The sequence below is a fragment of the Balaenoptera acutorostrata genome, chromosome 5, assembly GCF_949987535.1.
Source record: "Balaenoptera acutorostrata chromosome 5, mBalAcu1.1, whole genome shotgun sequence".
NCBI lineage: Eukaryota > Metazoa > Chordata > Mammalia > Artiodactyla > Balaenopteridae > Balaenoptera > Balaenoptera acutorostrata.
The window spans coordinates 33,818,492-33,842,855 of record NC_080068.1 but is presented as its reverse complement, the minus strand read 5'-3'; the positions used below and the strand labels follow the sequence as shown (position 1 = coordinate 33,842,855).

Genomic DNA, 24,364 nt, shown 5'->3' with positions numbered 1-24,364 from the left:
CACCACACCCACAGACACACAAAGAGCAAGTGGGCGACTCACAGGTGTGTCTGCTCCCAGCCTCTCAAAATTTCCATCTTTTCTTCTCTAGTCTCCAAAAAACTTCCATCCATCAGCCTAAGTCAATAAGCCATGAATTATTGAGCTCACAGGATATAGATCATGAATATGTATGTGTGTGTTTGGAAGATGAGATTCTAAAACAAATGGGCTCCACAGTGGCTTATAAGAAGCCAGCACACATGCATGCCTTGGCTGAAACTAGTCTACCTGTGTATATTGTTCAAACATGGTTTTAGCACACAAGAGATGGTGGAAAAATCAGTGTTTCTGGTGGGTTTTTTGTTTCTGTTTTTCCAAGGGCACGTGTATGGAATAATTTGCTGAATGAAACACTGCTGGCTGCTCTCCGCAAAATCCAAAGGTACGGGCTTTCTTTGAGGTCATGGTTATTGCAGCTAGCGCCTGTGAGCTGCCATTGGAAAAGAATGGTGTGTCATTATTTTTCCTTCCATCCATCCTTTACTTCAGCACGCTCCCCTCAAGGTCTCCACCTCCAACGACCACAGAGAGCCCCAAACTTCTGCCCTAATTCCCTCACAGTCTCCAAATAAAGGAGCCAAAATAACCCACAAAACAGAACATCTTAGTTTACAATACTTGACAGAAATATGTGACGGAGCCCAGCATGCTCTGCATGCAACTCCACCCCCTCTTGCAACCTTGCTGGGGCCAGGGCAGCACTGAAGCCATCTTTGGCTGCTACTGCCAACCATCCACCGGTCTCCCACCAGCCCAGGGCCCCTAATCGACAACCTGGACAAAGATTCCTCTAAGCTGGTGACAAAGCCAATCAGCCTGCTCCACTTCTGGTCTTGTCTGTGGCTCCTCAGCCTGATCACTACGTTCAAAAAAAACAAAAAAAAAAAAAAATGGGGGGTGGGGGGGCGGCATCTCTCTCTACCTGGAGACTTTCTTCTACTATTATCATCCTCCTCATTTATTGATCATCTAAAATGTCCAGGACACCATGCTACCCCCTATTGCCAGGATCAGCAAACTTTTTCTATAAAGGGCCAGAAAGGAAATATTTTAGGTTTCACAAGTTACATACAGTCTCTGCCATATACTCCTTAAAAAAAAAATCTTAGAAAAGCATAAAAAAATTCTTTTTAAAAATTGTGGTAAAGTACACATAATATAAAATTTGCCATTCTAACCATTTTAAAGTGTACAGTTCAGTGGTATTAAGTACATTCATATTGTTGTGCAACCAATATCATCATCCACCTCTAGAACTCTTTCCGTCTAACGAAGCTGAAACTCTCTACCCATTAAACAACTCCCCATTCTCCCCTCCCACAGCCCCTGGCAACCACCATTCTAATCTGTCTCTATGAATTTAAGTGTTCTAGATACCTCATGGAAGTGGAATCATACAGTATTTGTCTTTTTATGACTGGCTTATTTCACTTAGCATAATGTCCTCAAGGTTCATCCATGATGTAGCATGTACCAGAATTTCCTTCCTTTTTAAAGCTGAATAATATTCCATTGTATGTATATACCATGTTTTTGTCTAATCATTCATCTGTAGATGGATGTAAAAACCATTCTTAACATTCAGGATATAGAAAAACAGGCCACAGGCCAGACCTGGCCCACAGGTCGTAGTTGCCAAACCCTCCTATAGAGGCACCAAAAAACATACAACACAAACCAGAGGTTCTGAAATTTTCTCAGTCTCTGGCACTTTCAGTATATCAGTAATTTTTCACAGCACCCCTAAGCCAAAAGAAATACCCAACCATCCCATCTATTAAGGGTTTAAGTCCAAACAACTTACTATGTGGTTAGGTCCTAACAACTTAACTCCTGTTGGGCACTCAAACCTCAATCAGACTGGACACTGCCAACCTCACACCCTGTTCCACGTGGATTTTCATGTGATACTTGCTTTTAAGCACAGCACCCAACAAAAACTTGGTTTTGCAAAAAGTATGCCCATATTGAAAGGAATGTATATTTAATGCAGAAACTGGCTTATTTCAAGTTAGTTAATTCACGTGGTGTCCAACAGGTGTCACTGTATTTCCCTCATAAACATAGGCACTTTTCACTGAGTTCTCCCACCAAGAAGCCCAGGGTTCCTTGGCACACTGTTTGGGACCTGCAGATAGAGACTATTCCAGGGGTTTCAGATAGAGGTGGGGAAACAGAGTCAAATACTAAGAATATGCTGAACAAGAGACAGTAGCATATGCTCAGTGTCAAATGACCACTGACAGACAATGAGCTACAGATTCTAGACAAGAGACAGCCTAGAGCCCCAAAGTCAGGGACAGCTGCAGGCAGGAGTGGCATTTAGGCTGCCCCTTGAAGAGAGAGTAAGACCCGACAGGAGAAGAACAAGCGAAGGGAACAGACTAAGTAGAGGAGAGGCCCCGACGTAAGAACGAGGCGGGTGGGAGGGGGGCCCTGGAGCAGCGTGCACACTGAGGAGACCTAGGAAATGAGCCACTCAAGGTTTCAGAGGAAGGTGGTGCATTTAAAGATGTGTTTAGAAAACTTAATCCAGCAGCTATGGGTGCAACAACCTGAAGAAAGAAGTCGTAGCAATGAGACCCATGTCGAGGTGTGGTCGAGGTATGTCCTACATGGACACTGTTGGGAGAAGAAACAAAAAGGATCAGACTAAAGAACCTTATGGGAAAAGGCTGGCCTTGTAGCAGGGGGGAGCATGAGAAGAGATTCAAGAATAATCAAGGTTTCTAGACCAGGTAACTAGGGGAAATGATGTCATTCACACAAAGGAATTGTGCAGAGGCTGCGCTCAGGTGGCCCGGAAAGAGAACATGAGTGTTGCTTTTGATATTCTACGTCTGAGGGCATGGCAGGTCACTCAGGCCAAGGGATCCAGCTGGTGGTTGATCAGCAGAGCCCAAGCCCTGGGCACACCCACACGTAGGGCAGGAAAGGAGAGAGGTCAGACAGACTCTGAAGGAGAACAGGAGAGTCTGGAGGGTGGCGGTCAGAGGGAAAGCAGGCAACTCTGGTCCAGGAGTCAGAAGCCTCAGGTTTGTAAATAAAGCGATTCTTTAAAATCCCAATATTTCAAACAAATGTTTAAAGTGCATTTAATGATGTGGCGAGAGGAACGCTGGCGGTTGTACCCGGGGAGCAGCAGTCTGCTCTCTCAGGTACTTTGGAGGATCTGACGCTTGGTGATTGGGACCATCTCTTCTTGGAACCTTTACTCCCTGCATCCCTACTTTCCCCAGCCCCTTCCCCTTAACCCTTCACTTCTCTTGAACGTCTTTCCCTTCTGATTTTTCAGTTCTCCACCATGCTTCCCAAAATGCCAGTGCACCCGCCGACCTAACTTTGTCCCCACCGGACTGTCCCTGAGCCCCTCATCATCGGAAGCCCCCTGCACTGAAACTCCTTGCTACGGACGTAGGAGCTCACCTGCCCTGGGAGTCAGGGTAGGGCCCTTCCCCAGCCCCCACCCTCCTGGGCCTCCCCTGCACAGCCACACTCCGGGTGTAGTGTATCCAAACACAGCCTCCGAGCCTTGGCTCCTGCCAGCGCTCTGTCCCCGGATGTCCTTCCCCAGCTGCTCACCTTCACGGCTCAGCACCCAGTCGCTCTCCCTAATCACCCACGCCATGTCACAGCGCACCCCTCACCCACCCGGCCCTGCTGCCTTCTCTGTCATGGCACTCATCTTAGTGCATCTTGTCTGAAGTTTGTGGTTGGCCTGTCCGTCTCCTGGGTCCCAGATCACAAGCTCCACGGAGACGAGAGGGGTTTTCAGTCACCTCCATCTCCCCACAGGGTCTGATCACATGTTTTGCACCCAGCACACACTCACCAAGTGGTCTTTGAACACACGATATTACCCTCTGCCTGCATATGAGATGGCAGACTCTGTCCTGGAGTGAGTACCATAAGACCTTTGCGTGTGACAGTACACTGCTTTCAGAATGCTCTCGTGGAATGGACTTGAGGACACGGGGAGGGAGAAGGGGAAGCTGGGACGAAGTGAGAGAGTGGCATGGACATATATACACTACCAAATGTAAAATAGATAGCTAGTGGGAAGCAGCCGCATAGCACAGGGAGATCAGCTCGGTGCTTTGTGACCACCTAGAGGGGTGGGATAGGGAGGGTGGGAGGGAGATGCAAGAGGGAGGGGATATGGGGATATATGTATACATATGGCTGATTCACTTTGTTATACAGCAGAAACTAACACACCATTGTAAAGCAATTATACTCCAATAAAGATGTTAAAAAAAAAAGAATGCTTTCATGTTTGAGGCAAGAGGAGTGTAACTATCCCCACTGTGCAGCAGAGGAAAATGAAACTCAGAGAGGTTAAAAGCTTTGCACAAGGTCACACAGCAGTAAATACAAGAGCCGGGATTAGAACCCAGATCTTCTGGCTCATGGTCTAGAACTCTTCCACCACACACCCTGCCTCTGTGTGAATCCGTGTAATGATAAGCTTGACTTGGTGATGGTTACCTATGCTTGAGATATTGCTTTGCTGTTTATTCATGTCTCGTATGTTGTTGGCATATCTGCCTGTCACATTAAAGTCTAACCATGTTTTAGGTTCCAGAGGATAAGGATCAATATACAGACTTAGGCGGTAACTCTGAACTGTACTTTCCTATGTGTTTCTAGAAAATTTTAAGCTGCAATTTACTTAAGCACTAAACCCAAACACGCTCTTACAGTTGCCATCTTTCGCTGCTGAGCAACACTCTACAATGCTGAAGCGAGTACAGACGTGTGCTGATGGTTCCCATTTGCCCGTGCATATCCACTCTTCATCTTTTCCACCCTGCTCTGAGCCCCAATTCACCTGTATGCACCAATTTTCTCCACGATTCCCTTGCCACCTGGATTCCATTTGGGTTCACCCAGTGGAGTCCAGCAGGAGATCGGAGGCAGGGAGGAGAGTGAAGTTTGGCTATTTATTCCCCTGACTCCCTCCCAGATTGGCTGTGACCCACGTCTGAGGTTCCTGGTTCTTATCAGGGGGTCTCTGCATATAGCTCTCGGACCCTTTACGCACAAATCCGGTCTCAGGGTGGTGACCGTGGTAAACCTGCCCAGAATATGGCCACACATTCTTTGACATTCCTACCATCAAGATGTGGGGTCTATGTCCTCTCCCCTTGAAAGTGGGTGGGCTCTGCGACTACCAGGAACAATAAAACATGGCAGAAGTGACACTGTTTCAGTGCGCAGACTGGCAGCTTCTACCAAGGGATGCTAAGGCAGAACTGTTCTGGGAGACGCAGGCCTCCTCTGAAGGCCTTTCTCACACTGCACAGAAGTCTCGGACACTCCGGCCAACCTCTCCCCGCTCCCTTTACCCGGGGTCAGGTTTGCATTGCAGTCTGACAGCTCCCCCAGCTTTCCCCACCTTGCTTCCTATTTTCTCTCTCACAAGCACTTCCCCTAATAAAATCCTTGCACATTTAATCCTACCTTGGCATCCTCTCCTCTGAGGACCCAAACTAATACAACCATCCCAATAAATATTCAGCCTTAAAAACTGAGCTTTGATATTAAACATATAAAGACAGTAGAACTAGCTTTTGCTGAATAAGGGCAGCCCCAATGTACGGAAAACCCCGAATGAACTTTTTGGCCAACCCAATGCAATGTGATGTCTGTATGTATGGCTGGATCTAATTCCTAAATGACCTATATTAACACGGTATCATTTTCTTTAATATGACTTTTACAAAGTATGATTTTCACCTATCTCCAGAAATGTATCCTTCCCCAGATGTCCAAAATAGGTTCCCAATCCCTCATCCAAAACCTGGAGACCATGTGCATTTTGAAATTCAAAAGTTTTCAGAAAGTAATATGTACATCTGCCATAGTTGACATAACAAACCCAGCAGGTCTGGCGCAAAACTCTACCATCAAATACATTAATACAGCAAGTCCCCTACATATGAACAAGTTCTGTTCCGAGAGCACGCCCATAAGTCCAATTTGTCCGTTAAGTCCAACAAAGTTAGCCTAGGTACCCAACTAACACAATCGGCTTATTAGTTCTGTACTATAATAGGTTTGTAATACTTTTCACACGAATAATACATAAAAAACAAACACAAAAAATAAAACATTTTTAATTTTACAGTACAGTACCTTGAAAAGTCTGCCAAACACGTGAACCAACTTACGCGACTGGACACGCAAACGCACATTTGCATCTTTGAAAATTCGCAACTTGCAGGTTCGTATGTAGGGGACTTACTGTACTATGTCCTCCACGAAACATACAAACATTAACACAAGTGGTATAAAAATAAATAGCCTGGAGACAGTGCAGGTATGGGTTTCCCACCAAAGGAGTTCAGCAAAGGTGGGACTGCACTGCTATATGAATGATTAAAAACATTCAGTTTTCAGGGCTTTTTGAATTTCTGAGTGTGAATAAGGGATTGTGGGCCTATATATCCACACTAAACTATGCAGCCCTTTAAAAAAAAAAAAACCAGATACTCCTTTGCACCAACACAGAAGAATAAACGGCCATCCCCCAGCACGGGATGAAGACAGCGCCCAGCAGGACCCGTGCAGAGGCAGGGTGACGTTACGCGTCTCCAGAGAGGGCAGAAGAAAGGTGGAGACGATCTTCACCTGTCAAAGCCCCACGCCCACCTTTTACTGCCCTTCAACCCTTTGTAACGACTTCATCTCTGGTTAAGAAATGCTGTGGAAATATTGTTTATGAGTATTGACTGTGGTGTGGGAAAATTTTTAAACCTGAATTTATCTATACTATTTATGAGACAGAGAAAGTTCACCCCTGCAAACTGCCTCCGTTGATTGCAGGCAACTAAAATGCTAGACGTAAACTGGGAGCTGAGATAGTCCACAAAAGAAATTTATGTAGGGTATAAAATAAGCCTCAAGGCGAAGGACACTGAATATGAGAAATGTGGACCAGAGCCGCTCCAGTAGCCCTGAGACTTCTGGGTGTCCCTTCCCGGGTCAAAGGCGAGGACACAGGGTGTGTCTGCTCCCACTGGAAGCTCCTCAGAAACACCCAGCCCTGCACTTCCCTCCTCCGCCCTGAGGCCCTGTCCTGCCACTCACAAGAGGCTCTTCTCTTCCTCAGCCACGTAGGGAGCTGAGAGCCAGCGGAGAGGCCGTTCACCTTCCTCCTCTGCCCTGCTTCCTCCTAAACCTCCTCATTCTAAGTGATAAAAACACAAACAATGAAAGATGAAGAGCAGGGAGAGAAATAAATTAGGAAGGAAATATTCTCCCTAGTCGCTACATAGCCCTGGGAGGAATGGTCTGCAATGGGTAAAAGTTAAGGAATCTTATTAGGGATGGGAAATTCAAATCTAGTAACTCCACTTAGTATTTTATATATTCAGTATTGACTGTTTTTTCCCACAGTAAGCCTGTATTAACAACTTCATGATTTTTCAATCTCATATTTTAATTATGGGCATAACTGAGAACAATGTGAGTTAACACATGTAGGTGCTGTTATTTTTCTCTAGGAACCACTGTCTGGGAATGTACTGAGTGCCAACACTCTGCCCAGCACTTTAACAAACATCATTCCATACTTGTGCTGTTTATTCAACCCCCAGGTCTAAGGGACTGGAGATTCAGCACTAGAGATTCCCCAGGAAACAAAACGGGTGTGAGCCTTACCCTCAAGAAGCAGGCAGAGCACTGTGGAGACATTACACAAGGTCCTGCACATTGAATGATTTAATTCCACTCGTGGTAAGTGCTATGAAGGAGAAGTACTCAGGGACCAGTCAGAGCCTCCTAACAGCTCTCTGAGGTGGATCTCATCCTCGATTGTGGATAAAGAGTTATCATTAATATTTGTAACATTAAGGTATGCTAATTATAATAACATAAAATGTCCTGAACAAATAATAATTACAATTATCACTATTATAATAATGACTTGGGAAATAATTTTATATCAGCCGGTCAATGAGAAAAAGGATGGGAATAAATGAGGAAGAAAGTCTAAATGCGCGAGAGAGTACGTGGATAATTACTGTCAAAGAATTTCCAGGGCACCATTCTATTCCCCCATAAAGGAAAATTCCTCCATGCAGGGGCTTAGAGACCTTCAGACACCCACCCCTCCTCCAGAACAGCAAGGTACTAACAGAAGGACAAGGTAGAAACAAATACAAGGTTTGTATTTTCCAGAGATGTGTCCCATATCTTCCAAGACAAATTTAATTTCAAAGACTTGGTTCCTTGGTTCCCATAAACCAGTGAAATAACCTGGGACCCTCAATATGTTCAAACCACATCCAAGATTACCTCCTGAACCCAGAAGTAACACAAAAATCCTAGTCAGACCAAGTACCCTGTTTGTTTTGCAAAATATTGCTACTGTGCTCAAAAGGCACTAAATGGTGAGAGGTGAACATCTTCCACCAAGACCTGCTGCTCTAAACGAGAACTCCCATCAGCACCACAGCCAGGCTTCAAAGTTGCCATGATCAGGTGTTCTTGGTTTCTATAAAATGTGAGCCCATGGAAATGGAACGTCCAGATATACAAAGGTGGGCGTTCCATCAGAAGGCATGTGATACATTGTTCTTTGCTTCTCTCCCTGCCAGGGCTGTCAATGCCAATAACTTGACAAGGATCCTCTGAACTAAGTACTGTATATGTGTCTTAACCTAGTGAAAAAAAAAAAAAAACTCCTTAAAATTAGAATGCTAGGTCCACGATGTCTCCTGACAGCTCACAATAGAAAAGATATCAGTTGATTTATTCTATAAAATGAGAGCGTCATAAGGAATTCAGAGTGATGCTAATGAGACAGCCAACCTTTGATGGGACCTTCACTTGGCTTCACTTTAATTTTTGCTGTCACAAAGCTGTTATAATAAAAAACTATGTTCTATTAAGTAGATGACAGCTCCAGGGCACTTGTGCCACCAGTGCCCCTCTCCACGTCCACAGGAAGCCTCACACTCTCTATGACAGACTTCTTAAGCTCAGAGGACAGCTTCACAGAGAGTTCCAAGTAGCCACTACCTATGAACTCAAGTAGACACAAGAGCCAGTCCAGTTGCCAATGCTTGTTTAGACTCCCTTACTTGACATTCACAATGTCCTGTTCTACGACATCAAATGGATCCCATCAGACTTAAGCTGTTGCCATCATTAAGACCTGTAATTGATACTGGTAAGGAATATGGATGGAATGAGAAGGAAAATAAGGCTAAAGTCACCATCAAGTCAATTACACTGTGTTCGCCTTCCTCAGTTTCCATCCGTTGTACTAGAAACAGGTAAAAGATTACATCAGCCAATCACTGACCTTATGGAGAGCTGGAGCCAAGACTGGTACCAAGAATCCATTGTAAATATAATTGACAAGCTGATTACGAATCAAGGGGTGAGCCACCTAAGAGAGAAACAGTAGTCATGAAAAAGATAAGGAGCGCAATCTTTAGGTCTTCTTAAACTCAAACATTTCTGTGTACATCCTGAATTCAAGAAGGAAATCCAAATGTTGGCCATTTATTCCATGGTTAAAGAAAACTCAGACTTCAAACCAACATGTAATTTTTCCAGATGGTTTATCCCATTATAAACAGCCTGGACCTTCAAATTTTAAAACGGGTAATTTTAAGTTTCTATCTGAAAAAACAATAATAAAGACTGATTATGTATAGGGACTCATAAATTGAAGTTGACAAACTGGAAAGTATAATTTTTGCTCCATAACTTTGTCTATGTCCTATCTCAACCTGTGACTAATTAAAAAAATAATAAGAACTGTCAAAATAGACAATTAAAAACATTCATTTTGGTAGCAGAAAAAAAATTCTCATTTTGAAATGCATTTTCTGATAATCATTTATATTGGGGAAGAAAGCATTTAGAAAATTTTTTCATAAAAAATAGATACTGTTAAAAAGCAGAAAACATTATCAGAGGTACAACACTTCCTATATTTAATTTTCAAAATATATTTAGCATGGATAAGCCTTACTAAATCTTTTATAATTACAACCATCCCTGGGTGTCTGTAGGGAACTGGTTCCTGGATGCCCACCCCCACCAGGATACCAAAGGTGGCAGATGTTTAAGTCCCTTATATAAAGTAACACAGTATTTGCATATAATCTACACACATCTTCCCATATACTGTAAATCATCTCTAAATTACTGTATAATACCTAATACAATATACATAGTTGTAAATACAATGTAAACGCTGTGTAAAGAGTTGCTGGTACACAGCAAGTTCAAGTTTTGCCCTTTGGAACTTTCTGGATTTTTTTCGAAATATTTTCAGATCCTCTGTTGGTTGAATCCACAGCTGTGGAACCTGCAGATACAGGGGTCAACTGTAACCTATTCACTTATACCCCCAAACAAAAAATCTTAAAAGTATATGGCTTCAGTCTCAAAATATGATACAAAATATATAATTTCTCTGTTCTTAACCATGCCCGTTAGCTTTCTCCTTCTCTAAAAAAATAAAAATAGCATCAAACAATAAAGTAAAAAGCAATTTCTAGGGAAGTGAGGCTAGATCTTTAAATTACTGACAATCTCTCTGTGTGTGTACATTTGGGGAGAAACTAATAGTTCCATCTTTTTTATTTCCACATTCTTCTGCAAGAAAATATTGTCAGACTGTAATATTAAAGGAAAAAATAACTTAAGATGTAATCCATTTATCTTATACATAAATAAAATTTCCTTTGCCTTAGCAATAAAAATGAGATGGGAACTAAAGTAATTTACTTGCATTTTCTTCCAGAAGCTATTTCTTTATTTGGTAGATACACAGATTATAACTAACATTTTTCACCTTACAATCACCATAAAGAAAATTTGATTTCTTAATAAATCCAATATTAAGGTAATATTTGTGCTATATAGAAATAAAACATTTTTTGATGAAAACCTACTACACCCTTGAGTATATACAAAATCTGTTTTTTTTATTGAAAACAGTAACAAGAAATCTGAAGGTAAAAATCTAATCAAAAAGCCAATATACTAGAGTTCAGTGGTTATTTGTTCCCCGAAGCAGGCCAATTTCAAACCAAATTTAATTTGTGTTGCTAAGAAGATGCTTAACTTCTTCTAAATTCAATTGGAATAACAATATTCTTTATGCAGTATGCACCATTAAGCAAAATAAAGTGTTTTCCTTTGTAGACTCCCAAGAAGACCTTCAAGTAAAAGTGGTATAATTTGGAGTACTTAGAAGCCTAAAAATATCTATTTACTGAGTCAGGCATTCAACTTATTTTTGATGGTTAAGTGGATAATCAAAACAGAATTAGCACTTTTTATAACGAAGGTAAAGAAAATCTATTCTTTTTTTCTCAATTGAAACTTCCCAGAAACCTATAAACTAACTCTTTTACTCATTTGAGAACATTCAGTAGGCTTAAAGTAAAGCATCAGTATTCCATAAACGTTTATTGAAATAAGAAAAGGAATGTTTATCAACTGATCCTTCACAACGCTGGTATCCTGAATGGACCATGACGAAGGGCTCCTTGCCTGCTCCTACCTGAATGACGGCGTTGCAGAACTCAAGGGAGTTCATGAACTGGACCAGGGGAGGGAGCAGGAGCCAGTCGTCCTTCAGAAGGCAGTGCCATTCCTCATCTTTCTCTTCCAGCTTGGTAGGCAGGGAAGAGTAGAGACCACTGAGTCCGGTTGCAAGCACCTGTGTTCAGAAATAAAAACGTTAATAAACACTTTCCCCAGGTTCTTAACCTGCAACAAACAGCTCCCAGGTGATGCCACTGCCACTGGTCCAGACCGTGCTTTAGGTAGCGAGGTATTCCAGCATCAGAGGCTGTCAGCTAGGAAGGATTCCACAGCTGGAGACAGGAGGGAAGGACAACTCCAGCAGAGGGGACAGAAGCACCAGAGATCTTCGGCTAATACCTACACGATACTACAGGTTGTTTAATCTCTTATGTGCCAGGCCTATGCTGGGCAGTGGTAGGGGGAGTGAGGGAGACACATGCAAGATGAAGAAAACATGATTCCGGCACCCAAGGTATGCAGGAGAGGAGCGAACTCATAAACAATGCGTTCTATTACACGACGCTGAGTGCACACACAGAGATGACCCACATCCCCCGTCCATGGGGACACACCCAGGACTGAGGTGGCCCGGGACAGAAGATCTCACACGAGCAGCATGAGTAGCTTTATGAGAAAGATTCCTGCAGGCATGTTAAAGCTCATGACTGACACGTGCATGTTTCCAGTTTAGAGAGCACTTTCATCTCATCTCCACAAATTATAGTAAGAAGAAAGAACTGGGGGTCACGGGTCAGTTAGATGTGACGATACTTCAAACAGAGCTAAAGCGGGTCTAAACTGAAGCATCAGCGGTGGAAAAAAGAGGAGTAAAGAAAGGAGAGGATCACATGTAAGGTGGACATGAGGGTGATCTAACTATCAAATCTACCTATCCAGTATTAATCCAAAGCTCACAAGGTTTACTTTCTTCCCCTGCTCAGTTTCTAAATGACACTGACAGTGTTTGGGCTCAGTAAGTGACGGTGAGTGAGAACTCCAAACTGTCACTTTATCCAGCTTGGTCATTAAGAAAATGCTGATGCATTAAATTGAGACAGAAATATAGAAAAGGAACACACATGTTGACTGCCTATTAGTTTTATCTTGTGGAGAACAGGACCAAGGAAAACAATGAATTTCACAGTACGGGGAAGTGATGCTAGCCTAACAGCACCTTAGGGCTCCTGATCTGGTAGATGTGCAAAGGATGGACAGGAAGTGCCCAGAAAGAAACACAGAAGTGATTTATAAAAGGTGTTGCTCTAGGGTAAACCCTGAGGTTGTAAGGAACTCAAATGGGATAGAAACATTCAAGAAAACATTCCATTCTGAGTTACGCCCAGAAAAGAAACAGCAAAGTATTCACTGATCTCACAGTCTAATAAGAGATGAACAGGCAATTATAACAGTGTAATAAATGCTCAAACTACATAATAGAAAATACGTCACCGCGGATAGACAAACCCAGACTTGGAGTGTTGGGAGCAGGAAATGTTCTCAGAAGAAGTGATGTTGGGCTCCCCTGGTGGCGCAGTGGTTAAGAATCCACCTGCCAATGCAGGGGACATGGGTTCGAGCCCTGGTCCGGGAAGATCCCACATGCCGGGGAGCAACTAAGCCCGCGCGCCACAACTACTGAAGCCCGTGCACCTAGAGCCCATGCTCTGCAACAAGAGAAGCCACCGCAATGAGAAGCCCACGCACCACAACGAAGAGCAGTCCCCGCTCACTGCAACTAGAGAAAGCCCGCGCGCAGCAACGAAGACCCAATGCAACCAAAAATAAATAAAATAAATAAATAAATTTAAAAAAAAAAGTGATGTCCAAGCTGCTGAAGAATGAATAAGAGTTAGCCAGAAAAATAATGTTGGAAAGAAGAATATTCCAAGCAGAGGATGTACAAAAGCTCAAAGGAGCAAGAAAAGATGGTACCTTCTGGAACTAAGAGAAGTGCAGTATTACTGGAGCATAGAGTTAGAGGTGGGAGGAGCCTGGCGAGGTACGCTGGAGCCAGATCCTGCAGGGTTCTGCAGGACAGAATACAGAGCTGGAGCCCCGTGGAGAGTCCAGCAGACAGTGTGTGGGTCTGATGCCCACGAGAGGGATCTGGACTAGAGGTGGAGCCCTGGAGCTGTCCACATGGCGATGAGACCCCAAGCTAGACAGACCAGAGAGAGAAGGGAAGGGAGGTATAGACCATGAGCTATAACAAAATAATCCATAGTGCCTGGTGTCAGACACAGAAAGTCAGAAGGAGGTATAGGGACCTCCCTGGCGGTCCAGTGGTTAAGACTTCTCCTTCCAGTGCAGGGGGTGCGGGTTCGATCCCTGGTCGGGGAGCTAGAATCCCACACGCCTCGGGGCCAAGAAAACCAAAACATAAAACAGAAGCAATATTGTAACAAACTCAGTAAAGACTTTAAAAATGGTCCACATCAAAAAAACTCCTTAGGGAGTTCCCTGGTGGCACAGTGGTTAAGAATCCGCCGGCCAGTGCGGGGGACACGGGTTCGAGCCCTGGTCTGGGAAGATCCCACATGCCACAGAGCAACTAAGCCCGTGCGTCACAACTATTGAGCCAGCGCTCTAGAGCCCGCGAGCCACAACTACTGAGCCCGAGTGCCACAGCTACCGAAGCAGGTGCGCCTAGAGCCCGAGCTCCGCAACAAGAGAAGCCACTGCAATGAGAAGCCCGTGCACCACAATGAAGAGTAACCCCTGCTCTCTGCAACTAGAGAAAGCCCGCACACAACAACAAAGACCCAACACAGCCAAAAATAAAATATAAATAAATTTATTAAAAAAAAAATTTTTTAAAAAAGGAGGTGTGGATCCAGGCATGCCGAACTTGGAAAAATTACCTACAAACTGTTGCCTCTCCTCCCCGTGTCTTGATCCCAGAGCACCCTCTGGAGCCCTCTGTGTAGCAAGTGTCCTCCATGCATTTATTAATTTATCAGCTGTCTTTTCCACCTCACCTGGCCTGACGTGTTCATTCTCGTCCATAGGGCAGATGTGGGTGACTTGCCCAGTCAGACGCTAGCAGTACTTCCTCTGAGTGACACATCCGTCAACAACAGAGGATAGGCCTGAGGATTGGTCACCTGGAGGTCTCAGTGCAGAGAAACCAGATGCTGCCGGGGAGGCGGGGGGGGGGGGGCGGGGGGGGGAGAAGGGGGAAGGGCGGGAGCGGGGGGATGGGGGCTATGAGCCCACAGTGGAGTGTGAGGGCAGCGAGAGAAAGACACGAACCACCTCAACAGGGGAGAAACAGAAAGGTTACATACATTTTTCTGTTCTATTTCCTAGTGACCTTGATTTATTCGTTCATTCACTCACTCATCTTAAAAAAAATAAGTCAGTGAGCACCTTCAGGCCAGGTACTATGTTAAGTACGGGACGTACGATAGTAGACAAGATAGTGCATGTATCTCTTTCAAAATCAGGGCATCTGTGGTCCCAGAGGAGAATGTCCCCGATTTAAAAGCATTTAACTCCTTGTCAGCAAACCCAAACAAATCACTTTAATTCCAGTTTTGAATGTGACCCCAAGTGAGCTGTTTGTTATAAATTAGAAACCGCTGGCAAGAGAGAACAGAGACCAAAAGTTCTCCTTGAAGGGAAATCTAATCTTGATGCCACATTTTTAAAATCAATTACATTTGCTAACTCATGCTAAATTAACCACAGAACAAAGGCTTTAATTCTGCATACTCCCGATTCCTTAACCACTTTGAGGCTTTGAAAGTGAATTCATAAAGACAGCTTAATTTGTCTGACTAAGAAGCTGGGAATAACAATTCAGTATATCAGTATAATTACAGCAACATTAATTTTCAAATTACATACATCAGTGGCAGTAATTAAAAATAATACATACCTAATATTCACTTTTTTTTAAAAGAGTGTTCTGAAAAGGGCATGGCTGAGATGGGAACACGGCCCGCCTGTGCGGGAGGACAGTGCGGTATGCCCTCTGGACACGCACTCCTGCCATGTGCTCGCCCCTGGAAGCAGAGCCAGAGAATGTTTCTGCAGTGGTCTCCAGCGTAACAAAGAAACACAGAAGAAAACAGTCTGCACAATAAAGAGGACCTCACGGGCTTAAGAGCAAGATTCCAAATCTTTACTGCTATTTATCCTTTCCAAGACTTTGCTCAGAGTTCAGATTCCTTCATCCAATCCACATATAATTCTAGAAGACCAACGACAGGCCAGGCACTGTGTCAGGCCGGTGCTGGGGAAAGAGCATTGAGCTAGTCAGACTGGGTGAGATGGAGAAGACCACCAATCAACCAATAAATGCAAGAAAGACAATTACTTCAGGAAGAGATGCAGGTGGTGCTGTGGGAACAGGAAGAGGGGAAAGGAGGGGCAGCAACAGGTTTGCAGGTAATTCTTCTGAGAGTTTGATGGCACAATCTATTTACTTTCAAGTTTAATTTTTAACTTAAAAATTTAAGAATATATAGACATTCAACAGCGAATTTTTTTTAAAATGCTCATCCACTCTTTTAGCCTTTTACTGATCCTGACCACAAAAAAGTAACTGTAAAACATTATATTTATTCCCAACAGATTAAGTATTAACTTTTTTTTTTTGCCGCGCCGTGCGGCATGTGGGATCTTAGTTCCCCAACCAGGGATCGAACCCGCGCCCCCTTGCATTGGGAGTGCGGAGTCTTAACCACTGGACCGCCAGGGAAGTCCCATAACCCAATATTTTTAATTTATCTTTTCTCAAGAGTCTTAAAAAAACGAATCACCATATAAAACCACAAGGATGACAGACAATTTAAAAAAGCAAACCACTTCCCTGATGGCAGTATAGCATGGTAATTGTTGAGACCATGGATTTCAGTATCAGACTAATGTGGTTTTGAGCCTGACGCTGCCATTCACAGGCAGAAAGTCCCTGAAAGTTCAGTTTCTTCACTGAGTTGCTGCAAGGATTGAAGGAAATCGTGCACGTAAAGAGGTGGGTGTGATGGCTTACACACAGCAATGTTTCCGATGGAGGGAAGAGAGATGATGTGCACAGAGCAGTGAGCAATCTGGAAAGGTCCACCTTTAACTCTAAACATCTAATAGTACCCAGCTAATTTCAGCAGAAACAAAAAGATCGTAAGCAGATAGCTCTAGTCTGAAGCTAGCAGCAAAACACCTGGTGGGGACCATATGTGGCAACTTGCCGAGATAAAAAGCCTCATAAATTTTAGATATGGGATAAATAACTTTCTACCACCGGCTGTGTACCGAAAGGTTGCTTATTTCAATTTGCATTTCCTAATGTATGTATAGGCTGCTTTTGACTTTTGCCAATATGTAACAAGTGACAGGGCTTAATCATCAATACTCGGTTTAAAAAAATCAAAAGAAGCTACAGTCATATACTCCTCAACCATTCATTGGCACTAAATAGTTCCCTAGAGTATCCTCATTCTCTTTCTTTTCTTGGGAAAACACAGCTTGAGACAAGAGGCAGCAGAACCAGCAAGCTCTTCCTATCAACCACAGAACAAAAGTTTCCAAAAGTGGTCCAGTTTCCTGGAAGAGTCATTACTCTTCCCAAAGCCTGATGCTAACACACTTTGACAATCATACTAATTAGAGAAAGCTTTTTGTCAATTGTGGTCCTTAGCTGGATGGTTAATAGAGTATGCTTTTATCTTCAACATAAAGAGGTCTTTTTTTTTAAATTATGTTGTCAGTTGTAATTATAGAAAACTGGGTACAAATGAGATTACGGGATCTATCCTGAGGGGCAACTTAACACAAGGAAGCTCTGTGTTCCATTCTGGCAAATAAGGTCAGCTGGAGATGTTTTTCCTCTTATTTTAATGAACTGTACAGTGTTTTAAAACACTTTTTTATAAAAGCAACAACTACTCAGTGAAATCTGCCTATAACTTAGTAAGTGGAAATCTAAACGTTAAAAGCATGCTCCATTCTAGTCCTAATATGTTTAAATGTGTAAAATATGAAATATTACAAAAATGTAAAACATAATAGAATAGAAAACCATCCACAAGATTTAAGATTTTAATATTTTGCCATAATTTCTTCAGAGTGCTCTTTATTTTTTAATAAATAAAACATTACAAATAGAGCTAAACCCTACTCCAATCCCATTACCATCCCTCCTCCTTCCTTTGCCCCCAAAAGTAACCACAGTACTGAACTTAGTACCTATTATTCCTGTGCTTGTTTTTGTACTTCTACTGTATTCATAGGTATCCCAAAACCAGTATACACTAAGATTTCATCCTAAAACTTCATGTAAATTTTATCTAAATATTAACATACTATATGTAACCTTTTGCTACTTACTTTTTTATGTTTCTAGATTTTATGCTTTTTGTTTTTAGGTTTATTGGTGTTCACACATGTGGATGCAGTTACATGCTAATAAATGTGAAATGTCATTCATTCATTTTTTTGTTGAAGTACAGTTGACTTACAATATTATATTAGTTTCAACGTAACATAGTAATTTGATATTTTTATAGATTACACTCCATTCAAAATTATTATAAAATATTGACTATATTCCCTGTGCTGTACATTACATCCTTATAACTTATTTACATTATACCTAGTAGTTTGTACCCTTCACCTATTTTGCCCTGATCCCAGCCCCTCTCCCCACTGATAACCATGAGTTTGTTCTCTGTATCTGTGAGTCTGTTCCTGTTTTGTCATATTTCTTCATTTGTTTTATTTTTTAGATTCCACATATAAGTGAAGACATATTTGTCTTTCTCTTATTTATTTCCTAAGCATAATACCCTCCAGGTCCATCCATGCTGTTTCAAACGGCAAAATTTCATTCCATTTTTATACAAAGAAAACAAAGCACTAGTTAGAAAAGATATGCGCACCCCAATGCTATAAAATATCTTTGTGCATGTACCCTTGTAAACATGTGCCAGATTTCCCTAGGGCAGATATCTAGAAGTGAAGATGCAGGATCACATGGTATGCAAATATTCAATTTCATTAAATATTGCCATATGGCTTTCCTGAGTTATTGTAGCAATTTATATTCTCAAGAGTTCCTGTTTTTCCATCCCCTTGACAGCACTTGGTGTTATCAGATGTCTAATTGTTAGCCACTCTGATGCCAATACCTGGTGTCTCATTGTGGGTTCATTTGTATTTCCCTGACGCTCGAGAAGATGAGCATATTTTCATATATTTATCAGGTTTGGGGTCTTTGGGGAAACGTCTGTTCATATCCTTCACCCATGTTTCCTCATTTTCTTATTAATTTGTAGTATTACAAGTATTTTTGTATATTTTGTGTACCAACCACTTGTAGTTATGTGTGTTGCAAATATCTTCTCCCAATCTGTGTTTTTGCTTTTTTAAAAATTTATTTACTTATTTATTTATTTGGCTGCTCTGGGTCTTAGTTGAGGCACACGGGATCTTTGTTGCCGCACGCAGGATCTTTAGTTGCAGCATGAGGGATCTGGTTCCCAGACCAGGGATCGAACCCGGGTGTGGTTAAGAATCCATGCTTCCAATGCAGGGAGCAGGGGTTCCATCCCTGGTCAGGGAACTAAGATCCCACATGCCATGCCATGCAGCCAAAATGAAAAAAAGAGTCATTTGGGGCCTAATTGGGAAACTGGATATTAGATCATATTATGGAATTACTGTATAATTTTCTTAGTGTAATAATGGTATTGTGATTATGCAGGAGCATGTCCTTATTTGTAGGAGATACATATTAAAATACTTGATGTCTATAATTTAACTTCAAATGGCACAGCAAAACAAATAAAGGGCATAGGTGATAAATATACGGAAGTATGACAAATATTAACAATTTTGAATGTGGTGTGTACATGGTGTTCATTTTAGTGTTCTTCCAAGTTTTCTGTGTTTTGCTTTTTTCCATAATAAAAAGTCGTAAAACATAAACTGCATGAACTTTATGGACCGACTTGCGGAAAAGTGTCCTCTACACAATACCTACAAACTGCAGGGCTTTCCGTTTACTTCTATCTTATTTTATGGCCTTCGATAAAGTTGTATAATTTTCCTTGTAAAGGCCTTTTACATATTTGTTAGATTTATTCAAGATAAATTATGATGCTTTTGTGAATGGTACCTTTTTATTTTTTTTTAATAAATGTATTTATTTATTTATATTTTTTATTTTTGGCTGCGTTGGGTCTTCGTTGCTGCGCTCGGGCTTTCTATAGTTGCGGTGAGCGGGGGCTACTCTTTGTTGTGGTGCACGGGCTTCTCATTGCAGTGGCTTCTCTTGTTGAGCAGCACAGGCTCTAGGTGCACAGGTTTCAGTAGTGGTGGCACACGGGCTCAGGAGTTGTGGCTCGCGGGCTCTAGAGCGCAGGCTCAGTAGTCGTGGCTCACGGGCCTAGTTGCTCCGCGGCATGTGGGATCTTCCCGGATCAGGGCTCGAACCCGTGTCCCCTGCATTGGCAGGCGGATTCTTAACCACTGCGCCACCAGGGAAGTCCAATGGTACCTTTTAAAAATTGACCTGTAGATACTGAACAGGTGAACCACGCAAATGTTTTGATCATTTGTTTTGATACCTGCACTCCTTCTTTAATAGCAGAACTACCCAAAACAATTCAAGTAAGCCCAAACTCAAACCTTCCCAGAGCCCCCGCACGAAAAGCCTCATTGTTTAATGAGCTGCTGCCTCCACATCACTGCTCAGATCCAGCTCCTCTCTTACGTACTCATTCCTGCCACTCTTGTTTCTAGACCCTAATGTGTGTCCCTGCTTCCTCCACAACTCCCAAACTTACATAGTCAGATTAAACTCATACAAGAATTTTGATCATGCTGTGTTCTTGGTCAAATCTCTTCAAGAGCCCTCCAAACTGAATGAATATGGCAAGTGTGGTAGGCAGAATAATGGTCCCCCCAGACCTGTCTATATCCTGGTTCCTGAGCCTATGAACAAATAAGGTTCCATGGCAAAGGAAAATTAATGTGTCAGATGGAATTAAGGGTGCTAATCAGCTGATCTTTAAATAGAGATGATCTTAAAAATCTTTAAATCCTGGATGATCCAGGTAAACATAATGTCCTTGTGGAAGTGGGAGAGGCAGGCAGAAGAGCAGAGTCAGAGGGAGACGTGACTACAGAAGGATGGTCAGAGAGACGCAGTACTGCTGACTGTGAAAATGGGGGAGGGGGCCATGAGCTAAGGGATGCGGGTGGCCTCTAGAAGCTGGAGAAGGCAAGGAAACGGACTCACCACAAGAGCCTCCAGAAAGGAACACAGCCCTGCCGACATCCTGATTTTAGCCCAGTGAGACCTTCTGGACTTCTAACCTACGGCAAGACACTACTACTGTAAGATAATAATTTGTGTTGTTTAAAGCTGCTAGAGTTTTTGGTAATTTGTTACAGGCGCAGTAGAAAACTAATACAGCAACGTATTCCAAAGACGCTTAGATTCAGGGTGAGACGTTACATTTTTGCCTTAAGATATGTTCTTTAAAAAGAGTTTATAATCTAGTTTATAATTCTGTTGAAGGAGATAAGGAAGGGAGATTTAATATGTTGGCACAGATGAATGGAATCCGTTCTTCACTTCCCATTTGATTCTCAATCTTTGTGCAATTTCTTATTCCATTGGTCAGAAGCCAGAAGAGAAGAGATACATGGCACCCTGAACTTAAATGAAATTCTATTTTTCAAAATTTTTACTCATTTGTTTCCCCTGAAATAAATATTCACCACACACTAGGGGACTCTGGTTTATTAGTGAAAATAGGACTCAGTAGTATAAAGAAGATTACTGCTTTTGAACCTCAAAGCAAAATACAGTATGTTACTCACTAGGATTGCTATTAGCATCTGGGGCAGGTCAGTTCTTTGCTGTGTGTGACCGTTCCACAAACTACTGGACATTAAGCATCCCTGGCCCCTGCACACTAAATGCCAGCTGACCTCCCTCCCAGGCGACCCCATGTCCCTTGACAACCAAACACACCCCACATACATTTCTAAATGCCCTCACCCCGGCCAAGAACTACCCACGGAGTGTTAATTAACAATGAATCTGATCTACTTATGGCAACTTGCCTGGCCTGTTCCAATAAAACTCACTAATGGTCTTAACACGGGATTCCAGCAGAATCGGGAATATTTAAGGCAATACAGTTTATAAAGTAACATAATGAGATGATTGGTACAAAGAACAGATAATGGAAATAAACTGGAAATGTTCACTGATTTAGGAAAATAAAAATAGCTGTGGCCCAACATTTGACAAACCAAGAGAAGATATAAATCTATAAATCTGTCATTTAAATAACACCAAAAAATAATCAGAGCCCTAAGGCTTCTTAAGAATCTCAGGCAGCTCCCAGTATTTTCTAGGACTAGGACTGGGCCTGGCTACTCGGGCGTCTCCAAAAGGCCTTACCCTTTATTTCTCACCAACCAACTATTAAGAAACTATACAGGGACTTCCCTGGTGGTCCAGTGGGTAAGACTCCTCACTCCCAATCCAGGGGGCCCGGGTTCCATCCCTGGCCAGGGAACTAGATCCCGCATGCATGCAGCAACTAAGAAGTCCGCATGCCACAACTAAAGATCCCGCGTGCCGCAATGAAGACCTGGTGCAGCCTAAATAAATAAATATTAAAAAAAAAAAGAAAAAGAAACTATACAGAGGACTTCTTGCTACTTCAAAGTGTAAATATGTATTCCTTTCTTTAAAATAAAATCAGTGCTTTGGATCTACAATTTTGGTCATTATCTTGCTGGGAAACAAATTAATTTGTGAAGCCAGCTGTGAGGGGTCTGACCATATGCCATGATTCACTGGCGCAGAATCAACCTGAAAAGCTAAGAATATAAGAAGAGCAGGTTTTACCAATTGCTCAGGATATGCTCTTAGAAAAAACTAAAACAGCTCGTAACCCAACAGAAATGAACCAAGAAACAGTAACACATATAGTTTCCTCTGTTGGCTTATTTCGAGCTGACACTGCTCAGCCGAATGGCATCTCAACTTCAATTCCTCTGCTCCCTCCAAAAGATTTCCTCTAAATATCTTTCCATAGGAGGTGCCAAGGACAGTCTGCTGAAAAGAAAGGAATAAAAAAGTACTTGTCATTAGCCCAGGAGAGGAGAAGAGAAGCGGGTGGAAAATGTGCCAACAGGAAGGACTTACTGGACAAAAGTAGGTGTTCTCCACGATGTGATGGGCCACCATGCTGTTCTCAGCAGACAGAGACATGATGAAGAGCAAAGCATCCCGGGCCTGCTGGCCTACAGTCCCCTCCCGGTGAATGAAGGGAATCAGAAGGGAGAAGATGAGGAAGTTGGCAGCCCCTTGGTCCTCGCTAGTGTGGAAGAAGAGTTCCAGGATGGATGGATCTTTGGCAAGAATGGAACAGAGCTGATTGAGCAGGACCACCAGCTTCCCCTCCACAGTGGGGGTGGTTGTTCCTGAACAAGAGCTCAGCAACATCATCAGGGGCTTCAGGATGGGCTTGTGGTGCAGCAGAGGCTGGTGGGACTGGGTGATCAACATCTCATACATCTTTAGCTGCTCCATTTTAGTCTCATCAGTAAATTCCCGTCTCAGACTCCAAAGGAAGAGTTTCTCCATGATGTTCTCAGAGACCACAAATTCCAGGATTGGCCCCATGGCAGCATCCCTGGCTTGCTCTTCAATCAGCAAAAAGAGCATGTGTTCTACATAGTTCTGCACAGCACTGGCCTCATCTGGAGGGATGACCCCATATTTTGCCTGGGTGTTCTTCAAGGGGTCATGCTTCTCTAAGATTTTCACAACCTGAAACCAAATCAAACATGTGTCATCCATCTGATGTTTACCATAACTACAAAAACACACCACTGCTAATTGTACCAAATCTTCATGGAAAATGTAAGAGCCATGACCCCCAACAAGATACATGTGAGCATTCTGCATCTCCCTCTCATGAGAATAAAATGAAGGGGTTAAACTACAGAAAGAAGACGTCTGAAGTTGTTCATTTATCATAGTGACAAATGTTGGCAACCTAAATGTCAAAGAAAGTAATATGGTTATGTAAATTAAGCTACATGCATTCCTGGGTCTATTATTATGAAGACTATTGAGCAAAATGAAAAATAAAAAACCTGTAAGTGATACGTCAGATGAAAAAATAAGTCACTTGTGTAGAGTCAGATCCATCATTATCAACTATGTCAAAAACTAAGTGAAAAAAGACTGAAAAGAAACATGGAAAAACAGTAATCGCTTTTGTGTTCAAAGTAATGACAAATTCTTAAATTTTTTTCTAAACTGTCAAGAATATAATTCACTTTGTTATAAAGCAGAAACTAAGACACCATTGTAAAGCAATTATACTCCAATAAAGATGTTAAAAAAAAAAAGAATGTAATAGTGCTTTTAGGGACTTCCTTGGTGGTGCAGTGGTTAAGAATCCACCTGCCAATGCAGGGGACACGGGTTCGAGTCCTGGTCCAGGAAGATCTCACATGCCATACAGCAACAAAGCCCGTGTGCCACAACTACTGAGCCTGTGCTCTACAGTCCGCATGCCACAACTACTGAGCCTGTGTGCCACAACTACTGAAGCCCGCGCACCAAAGCCTGTGCTCCGCAACAAGAGAAGCCGCCGCGATGAGAAGCCCACGCACCACAACAAAGAGTAGCCCCTGCTCTCCACAACTAGAGAAAGCCCACGTGCAGCAATGAAGACCCAACACAGCCAAAAATAAATAAATTAATTTAAAAAATAATAATAAT

At 42.5% G+C, this 24,364-nt stretch overlaps 1 protein-coding gene across 3 annotated transcripts in view; it reads right to left on the bottom strand.

The window, feature by feature from the left end:
* FHIP1A (FHF complex subunit HOOK interacting protein 1A) overlaps positions 1-24,364 on the bottom strand; it is a 264,239-nt gene that overhangs the window by 66,165 nt on the left and 173,710 nt on the right. For all 3 annotated transcript variants that reach the window (XM_007189411.2, XM_007189412.2, XM_007189413.2), the window contains 3 exons: positions 22,775-23,401; positions 11,576-11,734; positions 9,356-9,442 (listed from right to left, as the gene is read on the bottom strand). In XM_007189411.2, the coding sequence (XP_007189473.2) occupies positions 9,356-9,442; positions 11,576-11,734; positions 22,775-23,401 (873 nt within the window). The remainder of the gene's footprint in view (positions 1-9,355; positions 9,443-11,575; positions 11,735-22,774; positions 23,402-24,364) is intronic.